The sequence below is a fragment of the Apteryx mantelli genome, chromosome 16 (genome assembly GCF_036417845.1).
Source record: "Apteryx mantelli isolate bAptMan1 chromosome 16, bAptMan1.hap1, whole genome shotgun sequence".
Lineage (NCBI taxonomy): Eukaryota > Metazoa > Chordata > Aves > Apterygiformes > Apterygidae > Apteryx > Apteryx mantelli.
In genome coordinates, this window is record NC_089993.1 from 20,035,672 (window position 1) to 20,063,404 (window position 27,733).

Genomic DNA, 27,733 nt, shown 5'->3' on the forward strand with positions numbered 1-27,733 from the left:
TAAAAGATAAAAAAGAAAAATTTCTCTTGGTGGCGGGTGGATTTGCCATGCAAACACCAGGATTTTGACACAGAAAAGCGAGACGGGGGTGGATTTTCTCACCCTCGGCCCTGTGCTTCTTCCAGGCCAGCCCCGAGGACCGGCGCCGCCGCAGGCAGCATGACGCCGGCAGCCCAGCTCCTGGCCGCCTGCCTCCTCTGCCTCCGTGAGTCGCTCGTCTCCCCTCGAAACCCGGCCATGCCTTGCGCCCGGCAAGCTGCCTGCGGACGCCCCCTTCGCCCTGAGCCATCCAGCGCGGCCCCGGGCCACGGTGCCTTTCCCGTTACCGATCCGCAGCACTTTGGCGGTCCTCTGTCTCACGCTACCATCAGCATTACAAATCTGCGGGCGGTTTTTCAAGCCTGCAGCGGGCACCGCGTTAGAAATTTCCTGCACAAACACACTCTTCTGGGGGCAGATTTTTCACCATCTTTTAAACCCATCCGCAGAAGAGGTGCTGCTTATCAGGGCTGAATGCAGGCTGCAGGGCGCTTATAATCTCTGCTCTTTTGAACCTCTGCATATTCGCCTGCGTTTACTAAACATTATCAAATTGCCACAGAAAAGATTTTTTCCTAGACTTTAAATTCGGAGATGTTTTAGAGCAGACCCCTGTTCACAAGGATATAGAGACACAGATATTTTATAACGTGATCTCGCTTTGTTGCAGGACTTTCAACAGACTTTGCGAAAGCAGCATCAGTAAGTCACTGCGGGTTATTTAAATAGCTACCGAGACGGTTTACAAAGAGCGCCGACAGCAGGACGCCGCAGCTCGTGCCGAAAGCGGCAGGAACCGCGGCGTCCCTGCGGCGCTCTGCCCTGGCGGGTGTCCTCCGGGGAAGCCTGCGCTGGAAGGCGAAGACGGCACCGCCGCGGCAGCACCCGAAGAGCGAGCCCGTGTCTGCCTCCCGGCTGCGCCCTCGGAGCCTGGCGCCGCTTCGCGGGGCAAAGCCAGGGCTGAGCCCTCGCACGGCCACGGCACGGCTGGCTCCGGGGCTGCCCTGCTCCCTGACGAACTTCCAACCAAACCAGCACCTGCAAAGGAGGGGAAGTTGATGACTGCACCCAGCCTTTGAAGGGTCCCCGCTCCTGAGACTGACTGTGGTGGCTTTTGCATCCGAGCGTAGCTTAGAGCAGCCTCAGGGCTGCTGTAAACGTCGCTCAGCTGCCTGCAGCGGCTGCGGCTGGCCGGGCGGCAGTGCTGCGGCCGTGCCTGTCTGGAGCACCAGTCAGGGCTGCTCCGGCCAGAAAACCAGCCCAGGGTCCAGGAAGGAGAAAGGAGCTCTCGGGAAGACTGAGTTATATTGAGACAGATCATGTAATATAGGGCATGGTGTTCAGAGCAGCGTAATGCCTGCTCTAGGACCAAGTCACCTTAAACGCAATGGATTGAATCGGCTTGGGTGTCCCCTTTTGTCCCCTTCTTAGCTCTGTCCCAGAGCTCTGACAAATAGCGTGTGACCTTCCCACTGCGTTTTGGGGCTACCTTAGCCGTTTTTCAGCCGTTGTCGTTAACCGCTGTTGTTCCTTGCAGCTTGCGGCTACGCCCGCTGCCCAGATGCCTCCCTCCGACTGGGACACGCTGGATGCGCAGGGGCAGCAAGCTGTGGGGGCGGCCGCCGGCCGGGCAGCGCGGCTGAGAGCCGAGGGCATCGGAGAGCCGTCGCCGCTGCAGTCGCTGGGGCAAGTCACCAGCTGGAACCAGGGGCAAGCCGAGGTGCTGATGAACCAGCTCATCAGCGGCAACGTCACGGTAGGGACCTGCCGTCCGGGCGCGCGGGTGCACGGGCCGTGCCTCTGCCTTGCACTTTGACGGCACGCGTTAAGCGATGCCATGCAGGGGAAGGGGCCCGGGGAACGTTTCGGGGGCGGCTGAGCCGAGCGTCACGAGCGGGCGCGCTGCTCTCACCGCAGCCGGCCACGGCAGAGGCGCTCCGACGCCTGGGAGCGCTGGTGCGGGGGCTGCCCAGCCACGCCGTCCCGGCGCTGGAAGTGTCCCGCGATGAAGCTTTCCGCAGGGCCGTGCAGAAGGCGCCGGGCTACTTAAAGAGAGCTTTCGTGGACAGGGTAACGAGCCCTTCCCGGTGCGAACCTGCCTTATTTCCTATCCTCCAAAGGCTGAGCATTGAGCAGAACCCAAAATGTCTGAATTCACCCCAAATCCTCGAAATGCAGAGCAAACTGCTGTTGCAGGGGAGCAGGGCTGCAGAGTCTGAGCATCCCAGCTGAAAAACTATACGTCACGTTGGTGGGGCCGATTGCCCCGGGGTCTAGCAGGGTTTCTGGCCTCCTCTCGCCCCGCTGCCAGCCGCGCATGCCGAGCGCGTTCCAGGCAGGTCCCAGAGGCACGCGGAGACGTGCTCTGGCAGGTCTCTCGTTCCCTTCCTCAGCTCATCTCCAACGCCTCGTCCCTCGGTGACATCTTAACGCGCGTTCCTGATCGCTTGGCCGACCAGGTTGCAGGCTTGCGTCTGACCTTTCCCGTCCAGGGCCCGGATCTCGGCGGGATCAGCAGGAAACGCTGGTCCCCGGAGCAGGTGACGCTGCGGCTGGCGAGCCGGCTGGGCGCCGCGGGGTGACGTGAGCGGGGAAGGGGAGGAGAGGTCTCTGCCTTAGAGAGGGGAGCCCACTCTGTGTGACGCCTCTCGGTGCGGCAGTGGGATGTAAAGCACGGGGTATTTGGGGGAGATGGACTGGGAAGGTCGTCTCTGCCCCCGAGACCCAAACACTCTTATTGCAAGCAGACACGAAATATCACTCTTCTCACGGACCTAGCAAGCTCCAGTTTAAAAACAAGCTCTCATCACTTCTCTTAAGGGTAAACTCTTTCCAAATGTCACTCCGCTGAAGGTCAGGAATCCCACTCCCAACCTACGTGGTTTTGCTCAGACACCGGCCTGGTCCATTTGTTTTAAAGCTCATGTTCCCCAGTGCTTTTCTAAGGCCTCTTTTACGGTCTTGCACGTGTCCCCGGGAGGGTGGCCAGGCTCAGAGGGACGGGAGCCGCTCCGGTTGCGCATCTCCCCGAATCACGGACCCGTGGAGCTCACGAGGACCTCGCGCTCCCTTAGCCCGTCTCCCCAGGCTTAGGGCGTCCCCGACAGGTTCGTAGCTCACTGCGTCCGAGCATTTGCGTCCCCTCCTCCGCAGGCTGCCGTCTTGTCCGGAGCTGTCCTGCCCGCCACCGGCCGATACTCCGAGTAAGTACCGCGCGCCAGCCTTCCGGAAGCGCAAGGTCTCGGGGTGAGCAGAGGGAGATGCCTGGCTCGGGCGGATACCGAATTTCTTTGCGCGCGCGTCACGGCCCGCTGTGACGGGCCCGTTGGGTTAGAGAAGATTTAGAGCCTTGCGCGGCGGGTTCTGGGTACCAGAGGGCAGTTCAGGCTTTCCAGCCGCCTCGGCTTTTGTTGTAGCACAAACACATAAGGAATTTCCTGCTCCTTGAGGGACTGGCACCGACTTAACAGGAGCCTGCCGTGAGCTGAAATCCGGGCTCAGCCGGTTTCCTTCACCAGGGTTAAGCCGGGCAGCTCGAGCCTTCGCCCTGTCGTGAGCGACCGCGCAGCCCCGTCAGCAGGGCCGCGAGCAGCACCGCGATCCCCCCCCCCCTTCCCCACCGAGGCCGCACCGGGGTTACGGCACTTCCCGCACAGCCCACGGGTCACGTCCGCCTACAGCCCCACTGCGCTTCCCGGCCGCGCAAGCCATCGGCCGGCGGTTAGGGGCACAGCAATTCCCTTAGGGAAGGAGCAGGCCCGTCCTCCAGCCGCTGCCTGGAAGGGGGTAGCTAAAACGGAGGGCGAAAAGCTGACCTGCCTCCCCCACCGCAGCCTTTCAGCCTCAGTCCTGCGAGGTTCCCGCTGCTCCTCGGCCGGCGCTCTGCCAGCCGCCGAGATCCTGTCGCTCGCCAGAGAAACGCGAAGCAGGAGCGCCGTGCTGAGCGGCCCCCAGGTAGGCGTTCGAGGGCAGGCACGCAGCCAGCCGGGCGCGCAAGGGCCGCTCGCGTAGACGAGCCCGTTCCTGCCTCGCAGGCGAATTGCCGCTGAGGCGACAACAAACGCCGAAGGGAAGCTGCGAGCCTGATGATAGGCAAAAGCCTGGCCCACGGGCAGGAAGCTCCCGCCGTTCTCCCACGTGTCTTGCACCAAGACCTTGTCCTAAAGGGATGGGTTTGCAGCTGCTTTCTCGGTTAAAATGAGACCTGCCCAAGCACAACATCGAGGCCTGTTATCTGGGCCTACTTTCCTGCAAGCCAGCAGACCGTACAAAGGCCAGCGCCTCGCATCTCATCACCGTTATTACGAAAAGCACCTGCCCTCTGCCTGTTTTTTTTTATCTCAGTTATCCTGCCTGGCCAAACTCCTCGCCGCGAAGAACCTGACAGCCAACTTCACGGGCTACCCGCCAGACGTGCTGCTCTTCTTTGAGTGAGTATCTAAGGACGGCGCAAGGTCATGTTTTTGGTGCAGAATGACTCCAACAAACAAGTTACCACCACGCTTGCGAGCGCGGCTATAGTCCAGCCCCGCCACACCTTGGTGCGTGCAGGAGCTGTAGATGGGAGAAACTTAGGAAAATTGCCCGTTTCAGTAGACACCTTCAGACCTAACACGTCAGGGCATTTCCAGCCCTCTGCCTTGCTCAGAAGCACTGCAGACCTCTCCTGGACCTCTCCTCACCCCGCTTCTCTCCAGCCCCAGCAAGGGGCCCAAGAACGCAGGCTATTTGCCGGCGCCAGTCCGGCCGTGATGCAGCCAAAGGGAGAGCGCAGGGCTTGATAACACCTCACCCCATCCGAGATGTCCTCCCCAGGGCGAGAGGAGAGCACAGGGCAGAGGAGATCCCCCTAGCACGGACCAAGCTGGGGAGTCTGCTTCATGCTATTTAGCAGCTCATTGAGAGAGTGAAGTTTCCCCGTTTAAAATGACCCTCCCTGACAAGCTACACGCACACAACCCCCCCGGGGGGGCTTTGCCCCCTTCTCGGGAAACTTCCCCCCCACTCATGGCGCATCTCGTTCCTCCCAGCTTTGCCAGCGTACCCAACGAGACCTGCAAAGCGTTTTACGCTCTGGCTTCTCGAGGGAACCTAGACCTGTTGCCGAAAGGCTCGACCCAAAGGACGCAGCTCCTGCACGGGGCACTAGCGTGCTTGGTAAGTTGGAGCCGAGCTGCAAGCTCTGCTCAGGAGGGGGCTACGAGAGCCACACCGAGTCGGACCGAGTATCTGACATGTCACAAGCTGGGCGCTTGTAGGAAGGGTTGTCTCGGCCTCTCCCTAGGGAGTGAACGGCACCAGCCTGAGTCCAGAGCAGCTCAGCAGCCTCGGTGCCCTGGTGTGTGACATGGAGCCAGCAACCATCACAGCCTCCGACCCCAGTGTCCTGGAGAACCTGAAGCTCTGCCCCACACTGTCCAGGGCCCAGCAAGCCGCCCTCAATGCCAAACTCCTCGGGGGCGCCACGGGGTACGGGTAAGGAGCCTCCGCTTGTACTTACGGGTGGGTGACGGTCAACGAAGTTGCATCTGGGGAGAAGCTAAGCTGTGCCTTGCTCCGTTGGCTGCAGGTATCCTTTGTCCTGGGATTTAAGGAGTCTGCAAAGTTTGGGGCCACTCGTGCTGAGTTTGAACCAGACAATTCTGACCTCGGTGGCTGAGGTAAGCTGTCCCCTTCGAGACCTCGGGGTGCAACCACCCTTTAGTGCACGTGACAGTGGCTGGGATGTGTAATGGGTTAGCTACGAACTGTGTCCTTTGCCATCAGCCCCCTGCGATCCACAGATCCTCTTGGAGCTAGCTTTTCTCTCCTGCGCTTCACCCTTCCTTTGCCCGGCATCCATCTCCTTTCCTGCCTTACGAACTAGCCTGAAGCTGATACACTGGCCCTGCTTGCGTCTCTTGTGCCATGCGGCCGTCGGGTCTTGGGATAATTACTCGCGTTGTCCTGAGCTGCCATGGGGCCCAGGAACCCTTTCTGCCCTTCCTCTCCTCAGGAGGTGAGGAAGGCTTTCTGCAGGAGCATTGCCGCTGAGTACCGCAGCCAAGGTATCTCCCAGAGGGAGAAATCTGTGACCCTCCTAAAAGCCTTTGCAACAGCGTCTTCTTCGTCTCGCCGCAGATCTAAGCGGAGCACAAAACGTAAGTACCTTCATTAGCAGTGGCAGGTCTGGATAAGTTCAGTCCCTTAAAGCTCTTGGGGCAAAAAATGTAAGTCGGGCGGTGGGACTCATGCCCCGACATGCCATGGGCACCTTGGCCTCTGTCTCTCTCTCAAGAGAAAGGGGTCCCCAGAGAGAAGAAGAAAATTGAAGGATGGGACACTAAGTCCCACCCTACAGGATGATTTCAACAGCATTGTTATAATTTCCTGTTAATTCAATATGGCTTTTCTGAAGGACTCCGAGATCCCATGATAGGCTGAGTGTCAGGTGGGAAGGAAGGAAACTGCCCTCTCTCTAACACCCCCTTCCCTACCTGGCTCTCTCCAGACTGCCTGTCTGCACCAATCGTCGCCAGCACCATCTCAGACCCCCTCTTGCTCATCAGCTATGACACCAGCGAGCAGTTTGATCTCTGCCTGAGCAACGAGGTCTTAAAAGCAAATCTGGCACCTCTGCTGGAACAGCCTCTCACTGTGGAGTATCTTCATGTCATGAAGAAAAAAATCAGTGAGGTAATGAACATAAGGAAATAAGGCAGGATCCTTCAGCTGAGTCTCAGGTTAATATAGCCACATTAATGGAAAGGAGAGATCAGTCTGCAGGGAACGGGCATCACTGGGACTGATCGTAGTGAGGGAGAAACTCAGCACGTACTTGGGAGGAATGACTTAGTGGGCATTTGAGGTATAATGCACGTTTCTGCTTTGCAAAGCACTCGAAACCCTGAAGTTCGGGACCTGAGAGCAGGTATGGCTGAGGGAGAAAAGCAAGAGGGGGTGGGGAAAATAATGGAGAAAAGAGTTAGACAAGAAAAACGAGGTATAATGTGGACAGGTTGGTCTTTGCTAAGACGGTCTGAAGACACTGGTGTCCTCCAGCACGTGCCCTGTGCGCAGGTCTAAGAGGCTGGCTATGGCTGGTGTTCTGCCATACCCAGAGGGCCAGGGTCTGCTGTCAAGCGTCAAGTTAAAGATATAGCAAAGAGCCAGAGGACACAGGGGCACGAGGGCAACCGTAAAAGGGGGATGGAGACTTTGGGTGCTGTGTCTGTGATAAAAGGGGAAAACATTGCTTGTGGATTTCTCACTGCTCTTTAAGCCACTGGAATGTGCCTTGGGGCATGAAGAGCGCTTCACTTCTTACTTTAGACGCAAAGAGAGACGTCCCCCGTTCTCTGACTCTCTTTTTCTGACAAGCTAGCCTGACCTTTCAGATTTACCCAGAGGGGATCCCGGAAGACCAGTTAAAGCTGTTTGGGCAGTTGTCCCACCAGTACACCACAGAGGAGATCAGCATGTGGAGGGTGACGTCCAGTGACACACTCTCAGCCCTGCTTGACCCCACGGCCGGCAAGTGGAACGCTCCCGAGGTAAAAAGGCCAAGAGACGGACAGGGCAGCTGCCACCGCCGGGGAATGCCATGGGCTCCCGCGGCAATAACTGGCCTAGCACCAAGGAATGGATCCCAAATGAACCCAGAACATGGGCAGGTCCTTAGAGAAAACAAAAGCCTCACTGATTCTCCTGGGGGATTTGCAGGTGCTGCAAGTGCTCCTGTTACCTGAGATGAAAATGCATTGAGTGCCCTAGGAGGGAGCGCGTGGGGCAAGGTGGGACACGTGAGGGGAGCAGACCTGGGCGCAGGTGTGGGAAAGGGGCCTGGCAGCGGGTTGCATGAGTGCACGAGAGCCCATAACAGCCATGCAAAGGGGGAGCACCAAGACCGTTTGGTATCAGTGCATGGCAGCACAGACCTGCAGGCTTGGCCCATCACCTAGACTGGAAATCTGAGCGGGGTATCGTTGGTTAAGTGTCTGATTTCATTGCCAAGCTCAGCTTTGCTGCGCAGCCTTGAAGGAGCTTTTCCTCTCCATTCTTGCTAGCATTTGTAGCAAAGGCTCTGCTCAAGTTTGCCCTGACTGCTTTTGTCGTGCTGCGATAAGCATTTGTGCAAGGAGTATTCTCCTTGTCTGAATATATTCAACCTTTTGAATTGCATTTTCCAGGCCCAGCATCTGATCACCAGATATTTGGATCTAGGGGGCACCTTAACTGGGCCCTTGCTTCAGCAAATTGGTGGCAGAAACCTGTGTAACCTGGCTGAGGATCATATTAGTAGAATAACTCCAGAAGCAATTGGGTAAACCACTTTTTAAGGCTACTGGCAAACTCTGAGGCCCCTGGCTTTGCAGGGGAAGAGGGCTGCAAAAATGACAGACAAATGCAAGCTGCGGGTTCAGCAGCAGGGAGCTGCCGGGGAGCGGTGTCCGGGGAGAGCTCTGGTGGTGGCTGCGGAGGTGCTGCTGGCCGTGCAAACCGCAGGCAGTCAGCGGGAGACCTCGCAGCACTGGCCTGAGCACACAGAGGGCTTTTGCTATCACTAGGGGCGGCGTCCCCGGCTCTAATCCGTGACCTTCCCTTCCCCCAGGAGCGCTGGACAATTAGACATTTCTTCTTGTTCTCAAGCCAAAAAGGACCAACTCTACATAAAAGCCCAGGAGGCCTTTGCTGGCCAGGCTGGCACCAGAGCATATTATTTCCTGATTCAGCCATATTTGGGTAGGTGTTTCAGCCTCTGCCCTCCTTCCCCATGGTGCCTGAGGCATGGATACTTCTTCCTCTACCAGAGGGTTTTAGACAAACTTGAGACACGTCTAAGAGTCACCAAAACCTGTCCCTGAGCTTTGGAAGTGCTGCCACATCTGCCTGTGTCTAGGTACCCTATATGCTTTCTTTAAGGTGGAGCTCCAGCAAAGGACCTGAAAGACTTGGCTAAAACTGGTATTGCCATGGACATCGACACCTTTACTGCCCTAAATCCTGATGAACTGCAGGTACGTTCCCCAGTGCGCTGTTGCTGTTTCCCCTGCTGAAGAGAAGGGCTAGTCAAGTGCTGAGCTGTGGGGTTCAAGTCTACCGCCCCGTCTGATCAACAAATCTCTATTTTTCCTTCTTTTTGCAAGTCATTGCTCAGCCTGCAGCCCCACTAGAAAAGTACTTTCTGGTGATGCCAGCTGCGAGGATGAACAAAGATGTTGTAAATGTATTGCAGAAACTCACTGTCATGGATGTGAAAAATCTGCTTGGGGTAAACCTCCCTGACCTGAAGCAAGCAGAAAATCACCCTTCTGTGATCAGCTGGATCAAGAGACAGGACCAGTGGGAGCTGGACCATATCCTGGGAATCGGCCTGCAAGGGGGGATGGTGGAGCCCAGCACCACGGGGTCTGCCACCCCTGCTGACATCACCCCCTCAGCCAGTATCGCCCCCACGACCGCTGTCCTCGCCACCACCGCCCTCCCCACCGGCACCACCCCTGGCACCATTAACACCCACACTACTATTGGTTCAAGTACCAGCAGCCACACACCCCCCACCCCAAGCGCTACCAGCCCGACCATACCTACCACCACTCCCCCACATGCTCACACGACCCTCCCCAGCGCTGGTGGGAGTCCCGCTATCACCTCCAGACTCACAGCCCAACCAGCTCTGACCCCTAGTTCCACCAACCCATGCTCTATCCACCAGTCTGCCACCTCAAAGAAGGCCACCTCCCCAACTACCACCCTCCTCACCACCATCCTTACTGCTGTCAACCCCGGCACCATCTCTCCCAGCTTCCCTCCATCCCCTGCTCTCACACGCAATGCCACCACTACTTCAAGTGCTGTTATTAACCTGGCTGTTACCACCCATAATACCAGCACTCCAACGGTGTCCATTAACCCTCCGGTACCTGGGGGTACCACCAACCCAGCTCCTACTACCCACAATACCACCACTCCAAGCACCCACAGTGCTCTTAGTGCCCTTGCCCCTAACATCACCTCTGCGCCCGTTGTCACCACAGCCACAAACATCATTCCCCACAAGCCCACCCCAATTCCCAGAACCTCCGTCTCCACCCAAAAGAGTGTCAGCTCCTCAACTCTCAAGAAGACAACGTTCACTTGCAAGACTGGTGCCCCTCCAGCACTTCTCAGTCCCTCTTCCACCACGACCAGCAGCAAGACCACTAAGAAAACACCTATAGACGTGCCAGAGCCACACAACCCAACACCCGTCGGATATATCAATCTACAACCTGAGGCTGGTAAGGCATGAATGTGATGAGTCAGGAAAGCCTTAGGAACTAATCCTGAGGCAAAAGTCCTCATTGACAAGCAGTAGCTGATTCACTTTTTTCCTGGCCAGATTCAATACTGGTGTGCTGCTGTCCATAAGAAACTCCTTACAGCTACTGACAAGTCAGCTAGTAGTAATGCATCTCTACAGGGCGTTATAGCACTACGCAGTCTAGAGCGCGCTGCCTTCAGACGCTGCGTGCTCTGCAAGGGCAGCAAGGCGCACCTTCACATGTATTATCAGGTTCTCAACACATGACACCCCCCCATCCACTGTGGGGAAAAGCTGGTATAATTTTGTTATTGTCAGCGGTACTGTGCCGTCTTTCACAAGGTGAGGATAAGGCCTCCCATATTTTAGCTGCATACGGTGTTTTTGAATAGGTGTCATTATAAAAGTCCTAAAATCTGAAGTCCTCTATCTCGGAAGAGCTACACCAGCAGCTTTAATGAATCAAACAGATTTACTCCTGCTTTATGCTAGTGTAATTAAGAGAGATAACTCAGTGCTCCCGACTATTCATTTCCAGTTGATATTTATAAGCACAGTGCAGGTCAGTGTCTGAAGGTGCAGGGTATGGGCAATATCACAAAAGACAGAAAACAGTTGATCTAGACGCGCAATCCTCCGGGGTACCTAAATCCCAAAGTAACTCTACGACTGTAACAGCCCCTCACGAGCCCCACATCTAGCTGTGCTGTTCACTGAGATAATCCAATTCATTCTCATCTCTGTTCTCCATCTAGGCTCAGGATCCAGGCTCTCCTCCTGCTTACTGCACATACTCACTGCAGCCGTGGGAATCTCGCTGTTGCAAAGGCTTCTCTGACACCACCACCTCCAGGCTCACAGTCACTAGATTCTTCCTTTAATTTTCACCATCCTCCAAAATATCAGCGCTGGCAAATTCCCTGCTGAAAGACAGAAAGCTAGAAAAGGAATGAAGTTTGTCGATTTTAGACCAGCAGGGAATTTGATTATTTTTTAAGCCAGGATATGAAGGAAGGACAGGTATTTTTTCCAGGCCAAAAAAGCCCAACTCAAAATAAAGCAAAATGATTACAGGTTCTAGTTTCCCGTTACAAAAATTAAGACCTTTTCATGACTCAGGGGTCTTTTACTTGGTGGAGATCGATCCTACCATAAGTACAGCAGGATTTTATTCACATTAAATCCCTGAGTCTACTTTGTATTTCAGGATGAGATCCAAGAAAAAGAACAGGTGTTTACTAGCTGGCTGCTCTATATAATACAATTATCAGTAACGTTGATTGCTCCAGCACCACATTAATGCTGACCGTGGGCCCAGTTGTGCTAGCTTTACTCCGATCGAGTGGCATTGTACTTCTAAGCAATCCCACTGGGAGCTGTTGAAATCAGTGGGACTATTCAGGGATCCAAGTTACTGGCCATTGCAGGAGAAGCAGGATATGGCCCAGCAACAGAATCTGAAAGCTCAATCAGAAATCCACTAAATTGCATTTAACTTGCTTTATGAATTTACAAGACTTTCAATCAGGATTTGTTCACACTATGCCAAACCTAGTTAGAGGGAAGATTAATTGAAGACAGTGCATACTGATTACTGTTGTAATGCTATATAATAAAACATCAATCAAAGGTGGGTTTTTTTCCTTTTTCTTAATCAAAGATGTTCTTTGATGTGTTTAGTGCTTTGTATTGTAGATTTTTCTGGCCAAGTTAAATCCGAATGGTTTCCACTTCCGTTCTGAGTTTCTTCAGTTATCTAGTATCTCCCTTTCTAGTAGCTCTCCTAAAAGTGAGTGTTTCTCCCTCCTGCTTGCAGATCCCCAACTTTCCTGGTTTCATGCTTCACGGGCTGAGCAGAGTCTTTATACCACTTGTTGAGAGCAAGTCAAGGAACAAGAAACAAATCAAGATTTCTATCAGGGGAATTGAACTTTGGGAAATATTGCTAAAAATGCAGACTGCCTTACTTATATTGGGCTATCTCCCACCCTAGCTACTGCCCCAGCACTGCAGCAATGACTTCTCACTAGTCAGGCCCTGCAGCCATCAGTGTTTCTCTGACTGCTGGAGTTAAATTTCCTCCCATCAGAGCAGTTTGGATGCAGGCTGTGGGGAAGTGTCACCAGCCACCCAGAAGCCTGCAATGAAGGACAGACTACCCTCTCCTCTTTCTGTAAACTACGGCTTAAACGAACATTTATAACGTCTTTGCAGGCAAGCTCTCCTCTTGGGGAAAAGAGGGATTTCAGAGGCTGGATTCTGACAAAGTACAGTTTGCACTAAGGTTTTTTTGAACAGGATTTCCTAATGAGCAGAAAAATTCTACTGAAAATGTTATACAAAGTCCTTATACCCTCCCCATAAAGATGCTGAAAAAAGCCTCACCCCTTAGGCTTAAATAGCCAACACCAAAGAAAAGTAACAGGCATGCCTGGGGTTCCTGACCGTTTAATTTTGTCCAGTACTTGCAGACACTAAGCCACGGGCTATGTGAGTGAAGAGAAGACAACAGCAACTCATCGTTTTGCTTCTGGCATTTTTTACTCAATTCCATCATTTCTTTACAAACAGCTGGAAAACTTCACTCCCACTGGCAGAGTAGAGATCAGACTCTGAGAAGTGTAATCGTTAACATGCAGAAGAGCCAATTTGCTCACCCTTAACCCCACCAGGGTTATGCAGTAAAATACTGACATGGGTTGTGTGTTGTGGTAATGTGGCTGGGCCTTACGCAGGCTGGGCTCTGTACAAAATGCAAAAAAGAAAATTCCTGCTCTGAAGAGTCTGAAATCTTCCCTTCAGACAAAATACCCTGATTTTTTTCTAGTGATTTGAAAAAGAAAAGTACCTAAAAATGAACACTGGGCTCCATAACAGTTGCCTGCTAGCACTGAGCATCCTCCCCCCTCCTCACCCCCCCCCCCAGGCCTGGCAGTCCCCTGACGGGCCTCAGAGCAAGTCACAGGCTGGTCCCCCTCATCTTGCTTTCTCCTGAGGGAAGATTTTCAAGACAAGACCAACATCATCACGAAACTGAGAAGCAGAGCAGGCAGGAGGTGGAAGACCATGGCCACGGCACCCAGGGGAGCTGAGGATGGTGCTAGAGGAAAAAGAGGGGGGTATCAGTGCAAAGAACCCAACAACTGAACCATTCCCCCATGGGGGAGACCATCCCGTTACACCACATGCAAGGAAGATCTTTGACTTTCTGACCACGAAATATCCATTCCTAATAGGATCTCCCAGTCACATCCCAAATCCGACACATGCGGGAGCAGGACACTGTGGAAGTGCTCACTCAGCTGAGATGTTCAGGTAGCGAGGATGTTCCCAGTGGGATTACAGAACTGCCTCTCTTCTTGGACCCAGACTGTGCTGCAAGGCTCAAGACTCCTCAGCAGAACTGAATTTGCTGCCCCTCGAAGCCAGGAGGCGAAGGGAGGAGGCGAGCGCTACCCAGTGCATTTCAGTGGGGCTGGGAGGATACGAGGTGACAAGTGCCACTCGAGGGGTCCACAGCAGCCAAGAGCCACAGTCTCTGCTCCCTCTGAAAAAGGACCAGCCAGCAGGACTTTCCGGGGCCTTGGCGCAAGCATGGCCAAGAGCAGGACCAGAGCTGTTTGGCAGCACTGCTCAATGCAACCGCCTGCTTGAGCACGGCTGTGACCGACTCTGGTTCTCGGGGAGCTACGTCAGCTTGGTGTATCCAGTTGCCTTATACAGATGACTGAAAACACCTCACTTCCCTAAGGCAGTTTTTCTCCTTGCTGTAACCCAAAAATAAGTATTTAAAGCATGACAATCAGAAGTCCTAATGTACTACATACTCTGAAACTTGGGTGTGACAATATTGATGTAACCTTCCTGTATTCCCCCAAAGAGCCCAACATCCAGTTTATCCAGGTCGGATTGTTTCTGCATTTGAATCCATTCCCAGATGGGTGACTCGTTCTGCACGGACGTCAGTGCTTTGAGATTCACTCCCAGCAAGTCCTTTACTTCAGTAGGTGTCAGGATCTACAAAAAAATCAGAGCAAGACTTAGAGATATAAGTGCAGGAATGGAAATAACACCTGTGACCAAGGACTTGGTGAAGTTTCTATTAACAGAAGTGTTAAGAACAGGAGAGACAAACTTATTTTGAGTGGTTTCAGTTGGGACAATCTTGCCTTAGGCTGGGGGAATGAAAATGATTTCTCAAAGCTCATTTCTGTTGTCCTCTGATGACAAGGCCACACTGGAGGACACTGGGTCAAAGCTAGAATTGTAGCTGCCCCTCCATAATACCGCACCTCCTGTTGCGGCTTTTATCTTTCCCAAAGGACTGCATTGCCTACTTTCAGCTCGGCACATGCTTCTTCACCTTGCTTACATCCTACACCCAAGCGGAGGCCCCAGTCCCTGCCCAGATCATGGGGCTTTCTTCCAAAATAGACAGTATTAGATCAGCAGCATATCCCTGACTGCCAACACTCCTGGCACTAAGCTAGGAGATTTGATACATAGCTTTGGACTGGGGCAAGGCGAAGGATTATCACATTGCCTAGTGGAATCCTGCTCCCTGCCACTATGTCTATGAGAGCCTGGTCTTGGGAAACTCCCCAGTAAGGCTGGGCAAGCATCTATGTATGACTCCAAACCACTCTTCTGAAGAAGCTTCAAGCTGGTCCTCCTCTTTCCACTGTTGCAACATCATTCTGAATTTGATGGAGTGACTCCTGATTTACACCAATAGACAATGAGACCAGAAATGATCAGCTAGCATGATACAAATGCATGGAATGAAACACTCTCATGGTCCAGCTCACCAGCAAAGAGTCTCTTCTTAACTTTTTGAAAGTCTCAATATCCATGTTCACTCGGTCCTTGCTTAGAGCTCTGAGATCCACACCAGGAGCACCCCCTAGGACCAAAAAGAAAAAGTATATCAAGGTATGGAGGACAGTCCTCAAAAGGATTGTTGTATATTTGTATAGGCTGGAGCTAGAATATGCTTTCATGATGTCTCCAAAGTTTATTAGCCCACAGCATCTAATAAAGTGGGTTCTAACTGGAAAAAACTATGGAGGCTAGTTCATTTTGCTGGAAGACCTTATCATGTTGGCCACTAAACCAACCTGCATCAATGCCAGATGCTAGAATGAACATCTCCCATCCATCTACTCTATTGGTCCACATGGAAAATCTTTGTTTTGTGACATGGGGAAGGGCTATAAGGTAAGCCTAAGAACACAATGTAAAGAGAACATTCTTGCATTAGCAGCTGGATTTACTAGGGTATCTAACAGATCTTACCCATCCCAAAAGTCCTAAGTTTGATTTTCTCTGTGATAGTTTAACAATCTGCTTGGGGGATTTTAAGTCAAGTACAGAATCTTTCAAGAATATTTTATGCAGCTGTAAGTTGGAAAAGATTCAAACCCTCCTGAACTTTCAACAGTTTGACTTTGAAAATTCCCGAAGCTTATATGGTATATGACCCCAATTCAGCTTCTGGCTAAGACCAATCTCTTTCCCTGTAACATGCTTTTTTTTTTTTTTTTTTTTTAAATACATACCTAGATATGGTTTGATAAGAGTATAGTAAGCACGTGAATTGTGCTGGTCTGAGAAAGCACGTTTTGCTTTATTGTACAAGACGTCTTTAGTAAGCTGTGAACAGGCTGAAGGATCAAGAGATGCTGTTCTGCAGAAAAATGAAGATTTATGGAAAGAAAGGTTTTTATTATTATATTATTTTACTGTTTTTAATAAAATAATTGAAATATGAACAAATTTTGAACCATTCTGAACATCTCTCTGAGCTTCTCTACATAGGAAAGGTTACCTTCTCCTCCAGTACAATCCTGGGCATTTCCAGTGGATAAATGAGGTACAGGGAAAAGCTAAATGAACAAATAATGGCTCAGTCTCCTGATCAAAAGACTATATCCGATAAGGTATCATGGCTCAGACAGCACATTACAAGCCTGCATGTTTGTAAAGACATAGGATTTAATTAATTTCATTTAGCCCTCTTTCAAAGGAAGCTGAATTAATTTTCATTAACTCTCTTTCGCACACACACTGGTAAAAACATGCACACAGATCATTAATATACCTCAGCTGACAACGGTAAAGAAAACCTGACTGCAAATCTGAGCCCTTCCCGGTAGAACTAAGAACGGCAGGCCTTTAAACCTGGATGCGGAACAGATAATAAAGTTGCTTCCTAGATTTCCTTTCACTAGCTGGAGAGAAAAGGAACCTGCAATTGCTGATGGGAAGGTGCTTTTGCAAGAGGCAAGGAGTGCCACAATACTTGACTCACTTCAAGCTGTTGGAGTCTATCGCATTCAACTCAGTTGCATTTAGAAGGCACACATATTTCGTACCAATTGCGTTCAGTGCAGTGGCGTTCAAACGATTTCCCAAGGCAACATATCGTTTAATCATTTCAGCAGCCTAAAAACATATATATATATATTTTTTTAAAGTTAACTTGAACCAGAATTTATGTTTTTATCCTCAAAACAGAAACAAATGCAATTACAAAAATAAAACTGAAAAATTTCAAGTCTATTTGCTTGGACATCAAGGATGGACCAGTCATCTTTGAACCCACTAAGCTAGTCCTAAACCAGCAGCTCCCAAAACACGAAGCAAACATTGGCAAGAAAGCAAACCCAAATACCCACCTCTCTGTCAGAGGGTGTATTCTGTAGCAAGGCAGCCAGCGTGTCAGCTGAACTTATCTTCCATTTGCTAATGTCCTCAGGGGTGAAGAAACGAGTCAGGGAGCCCAGGTTGGGGAGCAGACTTTCAGGAAGACCATCAGGGTATGCCTGTGGAAAGACTGTTGTTATTGCTATGGACGCTCATTATCATGCCTGTGATGATGAATTTATGCTCTTTGCAAAATTGATGTGGAAAAGTATAAAAGGTCTGCAAGCAACAATGCACCAAAGCCAGTGAGAATATATGAGCATGTCTATCCTTTTCTGCTTGGCAGCCCAGGCAAGCAAGCCCCAGGGAGGGAATGACACACACAGCAATATGATCCAACTCAACATGGACCTGAATTGGCAGCGTGCCCTTGCAGTGGCAAAGGCTAATCAAATACTGGACTTCACCAGTAACAGCGCAGTCAGCAAGCTGAAGGAAGTGATTATTCCCCTCTATTTGGCATTTGTGAGACCCATCTGGATACTACATCCAGTTTTGGACTCCCTGGTACAAGAAAAACTCCGACAAACTGGAGCAAGTCTAGCAGAGGGCCAAGCTGATCAGGGGGCTGGAGCACAATTTGAACAAGAGAAAGCTAGAAGGGGATTTTATCACTATTTTCAACTACCTAATGGGATATTAGATGGGGGTTGGAGCCAGATTCTTCTCAGATGTGCACAGTGAAAAGATGAGGGTCAACAGGCAAGGAAAATTTTGATATTAAGAAAAACATTTTCACAGTAAAGGTGGTCAAACACTAGAACAGGAGCTCAGAAAGATAGTGGAGTCTTCATCCTTGGAGATACTAAAACTCAACTGGACAAGTTCCTGAGCAACCTCATCGGTAGATAATCCTACATTCTTCAGCCTGGCATTACCTCATCCAGATGCCTCTTCAGCACAGCTAATTGCTCAACAGTGAAGGGGTAGTTTAGCATCTGAGAGAGGTGATTAGCCAGAGAGACATTCTTCAAGCAAGCTTGTAACTGCTCAGGGGTATAGTAAGTAGGCATCAGATCATCCTCAAGAACTTCTTGTGTTATCTTCTTATCAGATGGGCATCCTGTTGAAGCAAGAATCAAATGTGCCAGCATTACATTATTTTGCTTTAAGCTTTGCATGTTCCCTTGCTGGAGATGGACAAAGGTGGACTTATGGTTCCACCCCCCTCCTGGACAACCTACCACTAAGAGTTTCATAGCTCAGGTCAGTCATGTTCAGGGAGTCCCACAAGAACTAGGGCCAACCCTGACATCAGGGGGAACACTGCCACTATGGGTCAGCGAAAGCTCTCATACCAGCATCACGCCTATGCCGAGAAGGCAGGAGCTCTTCAACGATGGAGGCCAGCTCTTCCCTCGACAGAGATGAATCACGGGCAAAATTTTTCAGCCAAAGGGTTAAAACATTCTGCAAAGAAAACTTTTCATCAGGAAGATTCTGCAAATCCTGGGCATTTCACCTGCAGAACAAGTTGCTACTCACACAGACAAGAAGTACTAAGGGCAGCAGACCACCCGCTATAAATCTAGAGACCTTTCCCTGGTGAACTAAAGGCAAATTTCTAAATGCTTAAACTCTATCATATTCCACACCTAAAAAATGGCTATCTCCCCACAAAGCCCTGTATATAGTTAGTATTGCTTTCCACCTCTGGTGCTCTTCAGATAGTTACAGAAAGTGAGTGATCTAGATCAGCAGTTCCCAGCTTTCTGGCTTGATCAACCCTCACCCCCCATAGACCATCTGGCACCTTTGGCACCAGGCTTTTAACTGAAGACACTGCCGATAAGTTATCTGCTGAACAAATCCCCTCATCCTCATGGAACACAGTTTGGGAACCACTGACCTAGAAACCATAGTTCTTCCAAACTGCAGGACCTAGGAGTGCTTCCCAAACTCCCCACTTTCCTAATTGTAACCCACCTTTGGGATCTTCTGCAAGATGCTGTGATCAAACACAGGAATCAATTCACTGAGCTTGTTCAAGGTAGAAGCCGACCACACTGAAGGAGGCCTGAATACAAAAATCAGTAGAGATCAGATTTCAAGAAAAAAAAGAAAAAAAAACACCCTTAAAAGCTGCCAGGATTATGTCCTTGTAACATTGCAAGTTAATAAAATAGAAGGTTTCCATCCTAAAATTTTCTTGATCACTTCCTGCTACACAAAACTTCATTCCAGCAGTGCAGGAGCAACTGTCAGTGCCATGAACAGGGGCAACAGGATGAGAAAATGTCATGGAACAGATACATTATTTTCTTAAGCATGAATACCAAAGTATATCCATTGCTAACTATTAATCATCCAGTGCCAAGATCTCAGAGCATTTGACACAGAGAGGGAAAAACTTTTTCTCTCCTGGACAATGTCTCTGTTAGATACGGCCAAGAAAGCCCAAGAGATTCAGGGATTTATTAAACATCTATCAGTTTGACTGGTGGAAACAAAAAGTCTTCTCAGAGCCAGTGGCTGAAAAACAGCTAGAGCGTACCTCAATTCATCAGGACAGTCTCAGAGAAGTTTCATTATTGAAAAATAGGCCAGAGAAAAGCTTTTAGAACTACAGCAGGCAAGACACAGACGACTATTTTTCAGTAGAACTCCAGTCAAGCTAAAGAAGTTCAAATAAAACAATGTAAAAGGCCCAATGTAAAATTCAAAAACAACAAAATATTCAAGGTTTTGATCAAGCTGGTTGGCTGGAGTTCTCTCAGGTCTCAACAGGACAAGGGCTTTGTTTTAGCTGAGGTGTTTTGCTCATGCCCAGAAGAAAAAAAATCATACCCGAATTTAGTGTTTCCACTGCTGATAACACTCCTAATAGCCTCCTCTTGATCAGGCAGGAAAGATTCACACTGGCTTAATCGCTTCAGCAAAATTCCACCAGAACTTCTAATGTATTCTCCACCCAGGTCACAGACCAGACGACCCAGTACCTCTGCATTTTCCTCATTTATTTGTGTGCCAGTAATTTTCTAAAGTAATACAAGATAGAGGTGTTAAATAGACCTGGCTGCCGCTGTAGGAAGAAGCACTCCTGTTCCTGCTGACAGCTGACAACCCCAAGTTCTCACCAGCCTTGTGCAAAACTGTCCCCTTGACCACATACCAAACATGCTAAAGCTTCCAACAGCAGCTGTTTCCGCTGGGAGGACTCTCTTTGCAGAACATCAAGATTTGCTTTCCCAATATTAGCAAAGTATTGCCAACAGCTTCCTGTCGTTGCATAGTCTGAAGGACTAGAAAGACAAATACCCCATAAATTCTAGTGAATGCTATCAGACAGTTGATCAGGTTCAATGCTGTTCGACACTATGTCCAATATAAGGCTTCCCACACCACAAACACTTTCTCAACTCTACACAGTCGTTCTTCCCAAAGATCATAGTCCACGTTTTTTAAAAATTCATGTTCACCTTAAGGAAGCTATTGCGAGACTCAGTTTAAAATTTTCAGGCTCTGGCTACAGAATCACAGTGGGTAGCTATTGGAACATCAAAATTCCACTCTACTGATTGTTTTCTTTGATGTTGTAAGTGAAAAGTATATTCACAGAGGCCAGAAAGTACTAAAACCCCATAATTATCTCATATCCAGACAAACAGATTTAAAAACAGCTTCATACCCTTTTACTAATATGATGGATTGTTGAGTCTGAAAGGACCTCAAAACTGAATGACCTTTTGAAAGCTTTCTGCAATCTGATTTCTTTTCTGTGAGGATGCCTGAACAAGCTGGGAATATAGGTCATATGTGAAGTAGTCATTACTAGCTAACTTCTAAAATAACATCTCTTTTTCCCACTAAGGGCTAAGGCAACAACAGGAAAACCACAGCACAGTTACCTTAAAAACAGCAACAGGTCTTTAGGATAGCTGTCTAAATCCTTGGGAATCCCATGCAGCGTCACCATCTTCACCAAGCACCTCAGCTGAAAGGACAGCAGAGTTTACATCAAAGAAGAAAAACAGCATAAAAACATGAGAAAAATAAAGCAAAAGGAAAGAATGTGCTCTGTTCCAAAGTAAGATAAAAAGAAGACAGAAATCAGAGAGGTTTTGGTTCCTGAGAAACCTAGCCAGTTGGGCTGTGACTTCACCTGTCTTCAGAGAAATTCAGAGCCATGGGATGGAGACAAAGGACTAGTTCCTTTGGTTCTAGTCCCATAAACGGGAAGTGCTTGAGTTCTAGATGAATGATCCCGATTATCACCTTCATGACAGTATCAAAAATTGCATTTTAGCATATGGGAACTGACCTGGTCTTCTCCTAACTTGACATTCTTCTGCTTCATGACTTTGGCCAGCTGCTGAGAACTTTCCATTCCCATCTCATTGGCAGCTGCACATGTGAAGCCTTGGAGGACAGACTGGGAAAGCCTGAACGCCCAAAGAAAGCAAATCACAGGGACAATGACGTCAGGAGGAAAGTCAATGCTGATCACATTTGTAATGAATATATTACAAATACTACAAGCATAAACCTCCTCTAGTCTCAAAGCCTGAAGTTCTCCAAACTCCATCCCCTCAAAATTGTTAGTCTTGACGTATGTGAGAGATCAGGAGCCATCACTGGCCAAATAAACATAATCTGGGGACTTGTACCGGAAGCTGAAAGGTAAGGACAGGCTACTCCCCTCCCCCAGGTAGTATTGCTGAACCCCGATTTAATCAGTCTGCCTCTCTGTGTTTTCAGCAAATGCCATCCTTCAAAAGTGAAGGGGAGCTGTGCAGATCTTCATCACAGAACACAGCTTTCACAGGCTGGGATAGCTCAGGGAAAAGTCCTTAAAACATTATTTTCTTTTCATACAGAGAAGCTTCTGTTGTGAAATCAACATAACACAGATGCCAATTCCGTTGTTTTTCCCAGATATATTTCATTGTTTGCATCATTTTCCATCCCAGATACAAGAGCTGGCAAAAGAGACATACATCATTCTTACCAGATTTTATTCCCTGGAATAGCACTGTGTAAGACTGACATGTTCTCCAATTAGAAATGCCTTCCACAGAGTTACAAGCACGGATTCCAAGTGCAGTCCAAGTCAGCAGCATTGTTTTAGGAAGCAAGTTGGCCTTATGGATACATTTTGCACACCTTGGTGCTACCTGTCTATGTTCGGGTTTGCATGGTATTTGCTGCCTCTTGCTATGGACTGAATGTGGTGGGTTTGTCACATGCAACAAAGGGTCAGCAAACACGGAAAATGGAAGGAGAGAAAAAAAATGCTACCTGCTGAAATCAGGCTCTGTCTTTATCACATCACTGAAAAACATGGCAGCCTGTGGAGTAAAGCCAAAAGAGAGTCAATGGTTTACCAAGCTCTTCTGCAACACTCAGCTATATTTTCAGACAGATTTGCAGAGTGGACTGATACCCCTACAGTGTCAAAGGCTGACACTGAGGGGTATGAAGGAAACTGCTAGCATATTACCTGTTCTCGGGTCCATGTTTTCTGATTGAGATCCTGAATATTAGGCTTCTCTTTCCCAAAAACAAGCAATGATTTTGGAATGTAACCAGCCAGAGCATCGGGGATGTATTTAACCAGGTCAGCAGGGTGGCCTACACTGGAGGAAATCTAAAAAAAAAAAAACAAAAAAACCCCCATATAATTCAAACCCTGTTGCTAAAATAAACATTTGTTGGGGAAGAAATGAAAAACTCGAGAGAGACCAGGCAAATTCCCCTGCTGATCATGTGGGCATTTCTCAGAGACCTAATGCTATGAAATATTTCCTGTTTGACATATCTGTCAGACAGGGCTGCTTGAAGCTAATACCTGGGGCCCTGATTGGGAACGATCCTGCCTGTATCAGAGTTTCCCAGCTCTATCCCCTAAAAACATGGGACTGGCCAGAAATGATGGGAACTTCTTCCCTCTCTGCCAACCCAAACAATATCTCAACTTGCTGAAGGGCACAGTGCAGAGCAACCCTGTGGTGACGGAGATGTTACTTCCCTAAAGCTTGGCACAGAGCCCTGATGGTTTGCTGCTGCCGGATAAGCTCAAGGCAGAGTCCCAAGTGCGAAGCGCAGGTCAGAGTCTTTCCTGCCAGGAGGAGGCTGAATAGCAGCAAACTTGAAGCCTTCAAGTTGCACGTGCATCTTGAAGGCTAAAATCATGGCCAGCAAAAAGACCAAAAGATGTCCAAATCCTACACAATGATATGGAGGAAACAAAATAGCACATTGCTAGAAGATCAGTCTGCCCTAAAAGGGGCTTTCTGAGTTGCCTTTGCTTCTTACATGTTCTCAGTCCAAACCTTGGCAATAACTTTTCCCTGAGGCATATTCTGAAGTCAGCAGGGAGTAGTTTCTTTGACCACCCTGTAGAGCAGCTATGTCTTTTCTGACGCTAGGCCAAAGAGGCTCGGCACGGCGTGGCAGTTGGCAGCCAAGGACATCTATACAGGCACAGTGACAGGGACCTGAGACGCCTGTCTCTGCTGCACCCTCCGGTTAGCAATGACAAACAGCCCCGAGGGAATGTGGTCTGGGCGTGCACGTCTGTGCCAATGCCTGGCCTCAGGTAACCACCAGCATTCTCAGCTCTGAGTCACTGGGGCTTTGCTAACTTATAATGTCCCGAAGAGAGAAACAATTTCACCTTTTCCACAAATGCCATTTTCAGAGCAGAGGGTAGGGTCACCATTTGCTGAGCAAACTCAGGCAACTTAATGGCTTCCAAGATCACCTTTGGAGGCAGACTTTGAAGAGTGCTGCTGTTGAGGCCAGCCACCAAGCTCCCTAGCTTTGCCAGGCTCTGGCCATCTGCGATCTGAAAGGCAACGCATACAGGCAAAAGGACATTACAGGCCATACATCTTTTTTTTTTTTTTTGCAACTACAGCTATACCAGGTGTGAGGTGCATATGTGGACCTTATAATTTGTACCTGATAGCCAGAGCTGAGCAATTTGTTGATAATAGTGCTGGACTGCTCAGTGTTCCAGCCACGAACTTCACTCAGGGCAGGAAGAGCTGCTTGAAGGTCTTTACCACTGATGCTGTTCTCAATCTGGGATACGGACAGCCCAACGGCAGCCTGGCCCAATGCACGCAGGATTGCAGGAGGGAAATGTTCAAACTTTCTCACCAAAGAAGATGCAACCTGAAAAGGTCCCATACAGACAGAAGAGGAAATCAGAGGAGCAATGAGGGGAGCCTACTGGATCCCATGGCCTTTGGATGTCTTAAATCACTGGACTTTCTGCTTCATAGACTTTTGTGATGAAGCCTGGTGACGGACTTCTACCTACTAAGATTTTGCTGATCGCAAAACAGCAGCCAGAGGCCACAATAAAAAAGCAAAATGGCCTACAGGACCATACAGAGGAGGAGACACAAGAATTGACACCAAACCCTCAGACTAGGCCAGTTACTCCCAACCACTCTTCCTGGCAACCCCAAATCCAATCTCACTCCCAGATTTGTGAATCCCTTGCATGTGGGAGCCTCATCCCCGCAAGGGAATCAGCACTGGGCAGAAGAGCCACTCCATTGCCCAGGAGCTGCGACTGGCTGGGCTGCACCCACGCTCTGTGCTCATCACTGCAAGACTGCAGCAAGCTCAAATGCTTCCCTCTAACAATGTTTGAGGAGATCATTTAACTTCTCAGTGCCTTAATTTTCTCATTGATTAAAGGGGATAATAGTACTTTAAAGATTAGCCCTGACCCTAGGAGGGACCTAATCATTTGTAAGAGGTTGAGAACTGTTTATCTGCTGCAGGATTAGAGCTCTTTCTTCACCAAGAAGAAGAGTTCCTCACAAATTTTGTGACTCCTGATTCACAGGGCTGGCAAGTACATTACCTGCAGCTCCTCTGTTGTCAGGGATGAAGAGTGAAGTCTCTCCTTATTTGCTCCTGTGTGTGGCACGTTCATGGGGCAGTTCTTACTGATCCTCTGGGCCAGGCTCAAAGCCTCATTTCTGCTCAGGTTGCTCACTGCGGAGGGGCTCAGGTAGCAAACAAATCTGTCTGGGAGACTGTAGGTGGGAGACAAGGAGGAGAGGTTGCAAGTATGATCGACAGTGGCTCCAGAGATCTCTCCTCTTTTTCCAGAGGATGCTCTCTTCCAGTGCACACTTCCCCTCACTCGCTTAGGCTCTGACAATGCTCCTGTTTACAGAGAGCACTGTCATGTCCTGCAAAACTGCCCAGCTGCAAGATGCGCTGTTGGTCATTAGCTGGCGGATTGCACTGTGTGACAATCACTTCCCATGATTTGGAACTTGGGGTCTGGCCCTCCCCAAGATCAACTGCAATGCAATTAGAAATGCAAACAGAAACACGCTTTGTACGTCTCATGTAAGCAGGCGTCAGAATCACCACTGAGCAGAAGTGGCTAAGTCAAGGTACCACGTTAAACCATGAGTCAGGTAGGAAGCAAGGTCAGATCCCATACCTCGATAAGGGGAAGCCAGGCCCAGAGGTCAGCAGCAAGGTGTAATACACAGCCGTTGTCCGGAGCAAAGTGAGGTTGCTGACCATTCGCATATTGACTGGATCCCTGGCAAATTGTTGAAGCTGATAGTGTTACCATGAGGGGGGAAAAAAAGAAAAAAAGATACTTTAATCCTGGCAGTCACTTGAGACAGTTTGAAGAGAATCTCACTTCGAGCAATATGATTTTTTTATATCTGGCTTTAGAACTGTGAGGGTTTTTTTGTTGTTAAGTAATGCGCTGGGATTTTGCTTTATTTGTCTGTGCACTCCAAGGGTGCGTATGCCTCTCACTCTCTGAATGCTGTAAGGCGCAAAGGCGGCACTGCTGCTAAAAGACACAGTCCTGCCTACTCATCCTGCCCCTACAGCACCCCTCTCGCAGGGTGGCCTGGAAAGGACATATACTAAACCAGGCCAAGACATCACTCCAGTTTTAAGATAAAGAGTGGTTCTGCTCCTCTTATTGACTCCAGTTTGCTTCCTACAGAATCACTTATGTCAAATTAACTTCTGCGCAAGTGAAAGGCTTGTGTGTCTCATCATGAGCAACAAACCATGACGGGAAAAAAATAAAGAATCGAAGTGACTCTTCATCATAAACAAACATGAAAAATGTTCCTGCTGGCAGCACCTCCATGAGTTTTGGTCTGGGCAGGAAGATGATCTCGCAGGTACAGCATATTTCACACAATGCACATCCTTCATCACCACTGTGAGCCTGTACTTACTGTTGATTCATCAGCAAAAAGCTGCAAGTCTCCAACAGTAGCATGCTCCATAAAGGATCCCAGGTAATTTTCAAACCAAGCAGTGGAATTCAGACCTGGAATGGCTGCACTGTAGCATTTCTGTTTTGACCCTGCAAAGCAGGCAGACACCATAAAACTACAGACTCACACTGCAGCTGAAAATCAGCAGAGATAAGAGATTTCCAAATACAGAGCAGACTTTAGTCTATCAGAGAAATAAGCCAGCAGAGAGCTCCCTAAATGTCTGTGATCACACATTACAGTAAGAATGAGCAGTTTTATAGAGACCTTTACATGCCGTTACATGTGCCTTTCTTTGCACTGGTTTTGTACAGCCCTAAATCCAAAAGAATGAAATATGGTTTCACAGCAATAATTAAATATGCATCAAACAGTCCAGCTCATTTTCTGCTTCTTTAAAGTTTTGCTTCTTTTTACAGGCATTCTATCCATCACTCTATATCAAATGCAGTATGCTAGCATACATTTTCCCAGTCAGATCAAGCAGATGCTCAAATCCATGCATTTGAGCATTCAGGTCGTATATGCACGTAGGACAGGATGGAGGTCTCACTCTTTCAGAGCCCTCTGAATATTTCATCACAGCTCTTTTTCTTCCTCTCCTCAAATCTGCCAAAACCTTTTGCAGAAAACAAAAGTTTGCATGCAAACTACTGCCTCGGGACAGGGAAGTGCCTTACCCAGGTCCCTGTCTGAGCTAACTTCTGAGCTGAATTCTTCAGCTCTCAGAACCAAACTCTGTACTCAGCTTTTACAATGAAAGCAATAAATACCATTTGCAAAGGATGTAAGACAGCCCTAATCAGAGCCTGTAATCAGCTCTACTGATTTAAACTGGCTTAAGAAAGCCTTCAGGCTGGGAAATGATTCCTGATACCACTTCTCAGTGTCACATTCCCACTCTGTTTGCACTGGAGACAATATAAATTCACTATAAATCTGTGAAGCCTCAGCTCTGTAACAGATCATGGCTATTGTTGTAACATACATTAGTGGCTTAAAGCATGTAGTTGCTTCTTAAGGAAAATCGAGTCATTTACCATCCTGGATGAGATAATATTTGATCCCATTGTAAAGATTCCTCTGTTCTTCTACTGGAAGGTCAGAATAGATGCCATTCAGGGCAGTAACTCTAAAGAAAGACAGGAAAAACATCTCAAACACAGATGAAATCAAACCTGGCAGGGTGGGATTCTCACAGGAACAGCAGTTACATGGAGACTGGTATTATCACACACAACAAAGTCCCTTTTCAAAACCACCAGCGTGACTGCCCTTCACAACAGCCCCCAGCACCTGGGCACCGTGCTACCCATCCTGCGATGCTGCTTTGCAAACCCAGCACTCGCAGCTGCAGTACACATGCACTGGCCAGTGCAGAGGACCAGCACAGGGGCAGCAGCAGTGCTGCAAGGCCCTGGGAGAGGTTCTCAGTCAGGGACTCCCCTGGGTCTCCATCAGTTCGCAGCACTTGCAGGGT

The 27,733-nt window shown here is 49.2% G+C and overlaps 2 protein-coding genes across 4 annotated transcripts in view; one reads left to right on the forward strand and one right to left on the reverse strand.

Moving 5' to 3' along the window:
* Window positions 1-159: 159 nt before the first annotated feature.
* LOC106493821 (mesothelin-like protein) lies at window positions 160-12,261 on the forward strand. Its single transcript, XM_067306560.1, has 18 exons — window positions 160-205; window positions 710-741; window positions 1,577-1,795; window positions 2,433-2,579; window positions 3,193-3,242; window positions 3,873-3,993; window positions 4,384-4,469; window positions 5,070-5,196; window positions 5,324-5,514; window positions 5,609-5,699; window positions 6,035-6,179; window positions 6,530-6,714; window positions 7,416-7,571; window positions 8,208-8,341; window positions 8,630-8,760; window positions 8,941-9,035; window positions 9,254-10,298; window positions 11,077-12,261. The coding sequence occupies exons 1-18, from the start codon at window positions 160-162 to the stop codon at window positions 11,157-11,159; spliced, it is 3,084 nt and encodes a 1,027-aa protein (XP_067162661.1). The 3' UTR covers window positions 11,160-12,261.
* A 588-nt stretch (window positions 12,262-12,849) lies between these two features.
* The window catches only part of LOC106493849 (mesothelin-like), a 40,211-nt gene continuing 25,327 nt past the window's right edge, over window positions 12,850-27,733 (reverse strand). For all 3 annotated transcript variants that reach the window (XM_013953974.2, XM_067306038.1, XM_067306039.1), the window contains 21 exons: window positions 27,294-27,385; window positions 26,212-26,342; window positions 25,443-25,564; window positions 24,849-25,023; window positions 23,930-24,145; window positions 23,643-23,813; window positions 22,467-22,613; window positions 22,265-22,314; window positions 21,288-21,408; window positions 20,875-20,960; window positions 20,139-20,268; window positions 19,814-20,004; window positions 18,953-19,043; window positions 18,325-18,436; window positions 17,905-18,089; window positions 16,999-17,145; window positions 16,632-16,765; window positions 15,880-16,007; window positions 15,130-15,224; window positions 14,149-14,338; window positions 12,850-13,421 (listed from right to left, as the gene is read on the reverse strand). In XM_013953974.2, the coding sequence (XP_013809428.2) occupies window positions 13,327-13,421; window positions 14,149-14,338; window positions 15,130-15,224; window positions 15,880-16,007; window positions 16,632-16,765; window positions 16,999-17,145; window positions 17,905-18,089; window positions 18,325-18,436; window positions 18,953-19,043; window positions 19,814-20,004; window positions 20,139-20,268; window positions 20,875-20,960; window positions 21,288-21,408; window positions 22,265-22,314; window positions 22,467-22,613; window positions 23,643-23,813; window positions 23,930-24,145; window positions 24,849-25,023; window positions 25,443-25,564; window positions 26,212-26,342; window positions 27,294-27,385 (2,809 nt within the window). In that variant the 3' untranslated portion in view covers window positions 12,850-13,326. The remainder of the gene's footprint in view (window positions 13,422-14,148; window positions 14,339-15,129; window positions 15,225-15,879; window positions 16,008-16,631; window positions 16,766-16,998; window positions 17,146-17,904; window positions 18,090-18,324; window positions 18,437-18,952; window positions 19,044-19,813; window positions 20,005-20,138; window positions 20,269-20,874; window positions 20,961-21,287; window positions 21,409-22,264; window positions 22,315-22,466; window positions 22,614-23,642; window positions 23,814-23,929; window positions 24,146-24,848; window positions 25,024-25,442; window positions 25,565-26,211; window positions 26,343-27,293; window positions 27,386-27,733) is intronic.

Excerpts from the sequence above, each read along its gene's own strand:
- LOC106493821 (XM_067306560.1), top strand. The coding sequence starts at position 160 with ATGACGCCGGCAGCCCAGCTCCTGGCCGCCTGCCTCCTCTGCCTCC. Across the intron at positions 742-1,576 it reads ACTTTGCGAAAGCAGCATCA|CTTGCGGCTACGCCCGCTGC; the intron begins GTAAGTCACTGC and ends TGTTCCTTGCAG. Across the intron at positions 6,180-6,529 it reads ATCTAAGCGGAGCACAAAAC|ACTGCCTGTCTGCACCAATC; the intron begins GTAAGTACCTTC and ends GGCTCTCTCCAG.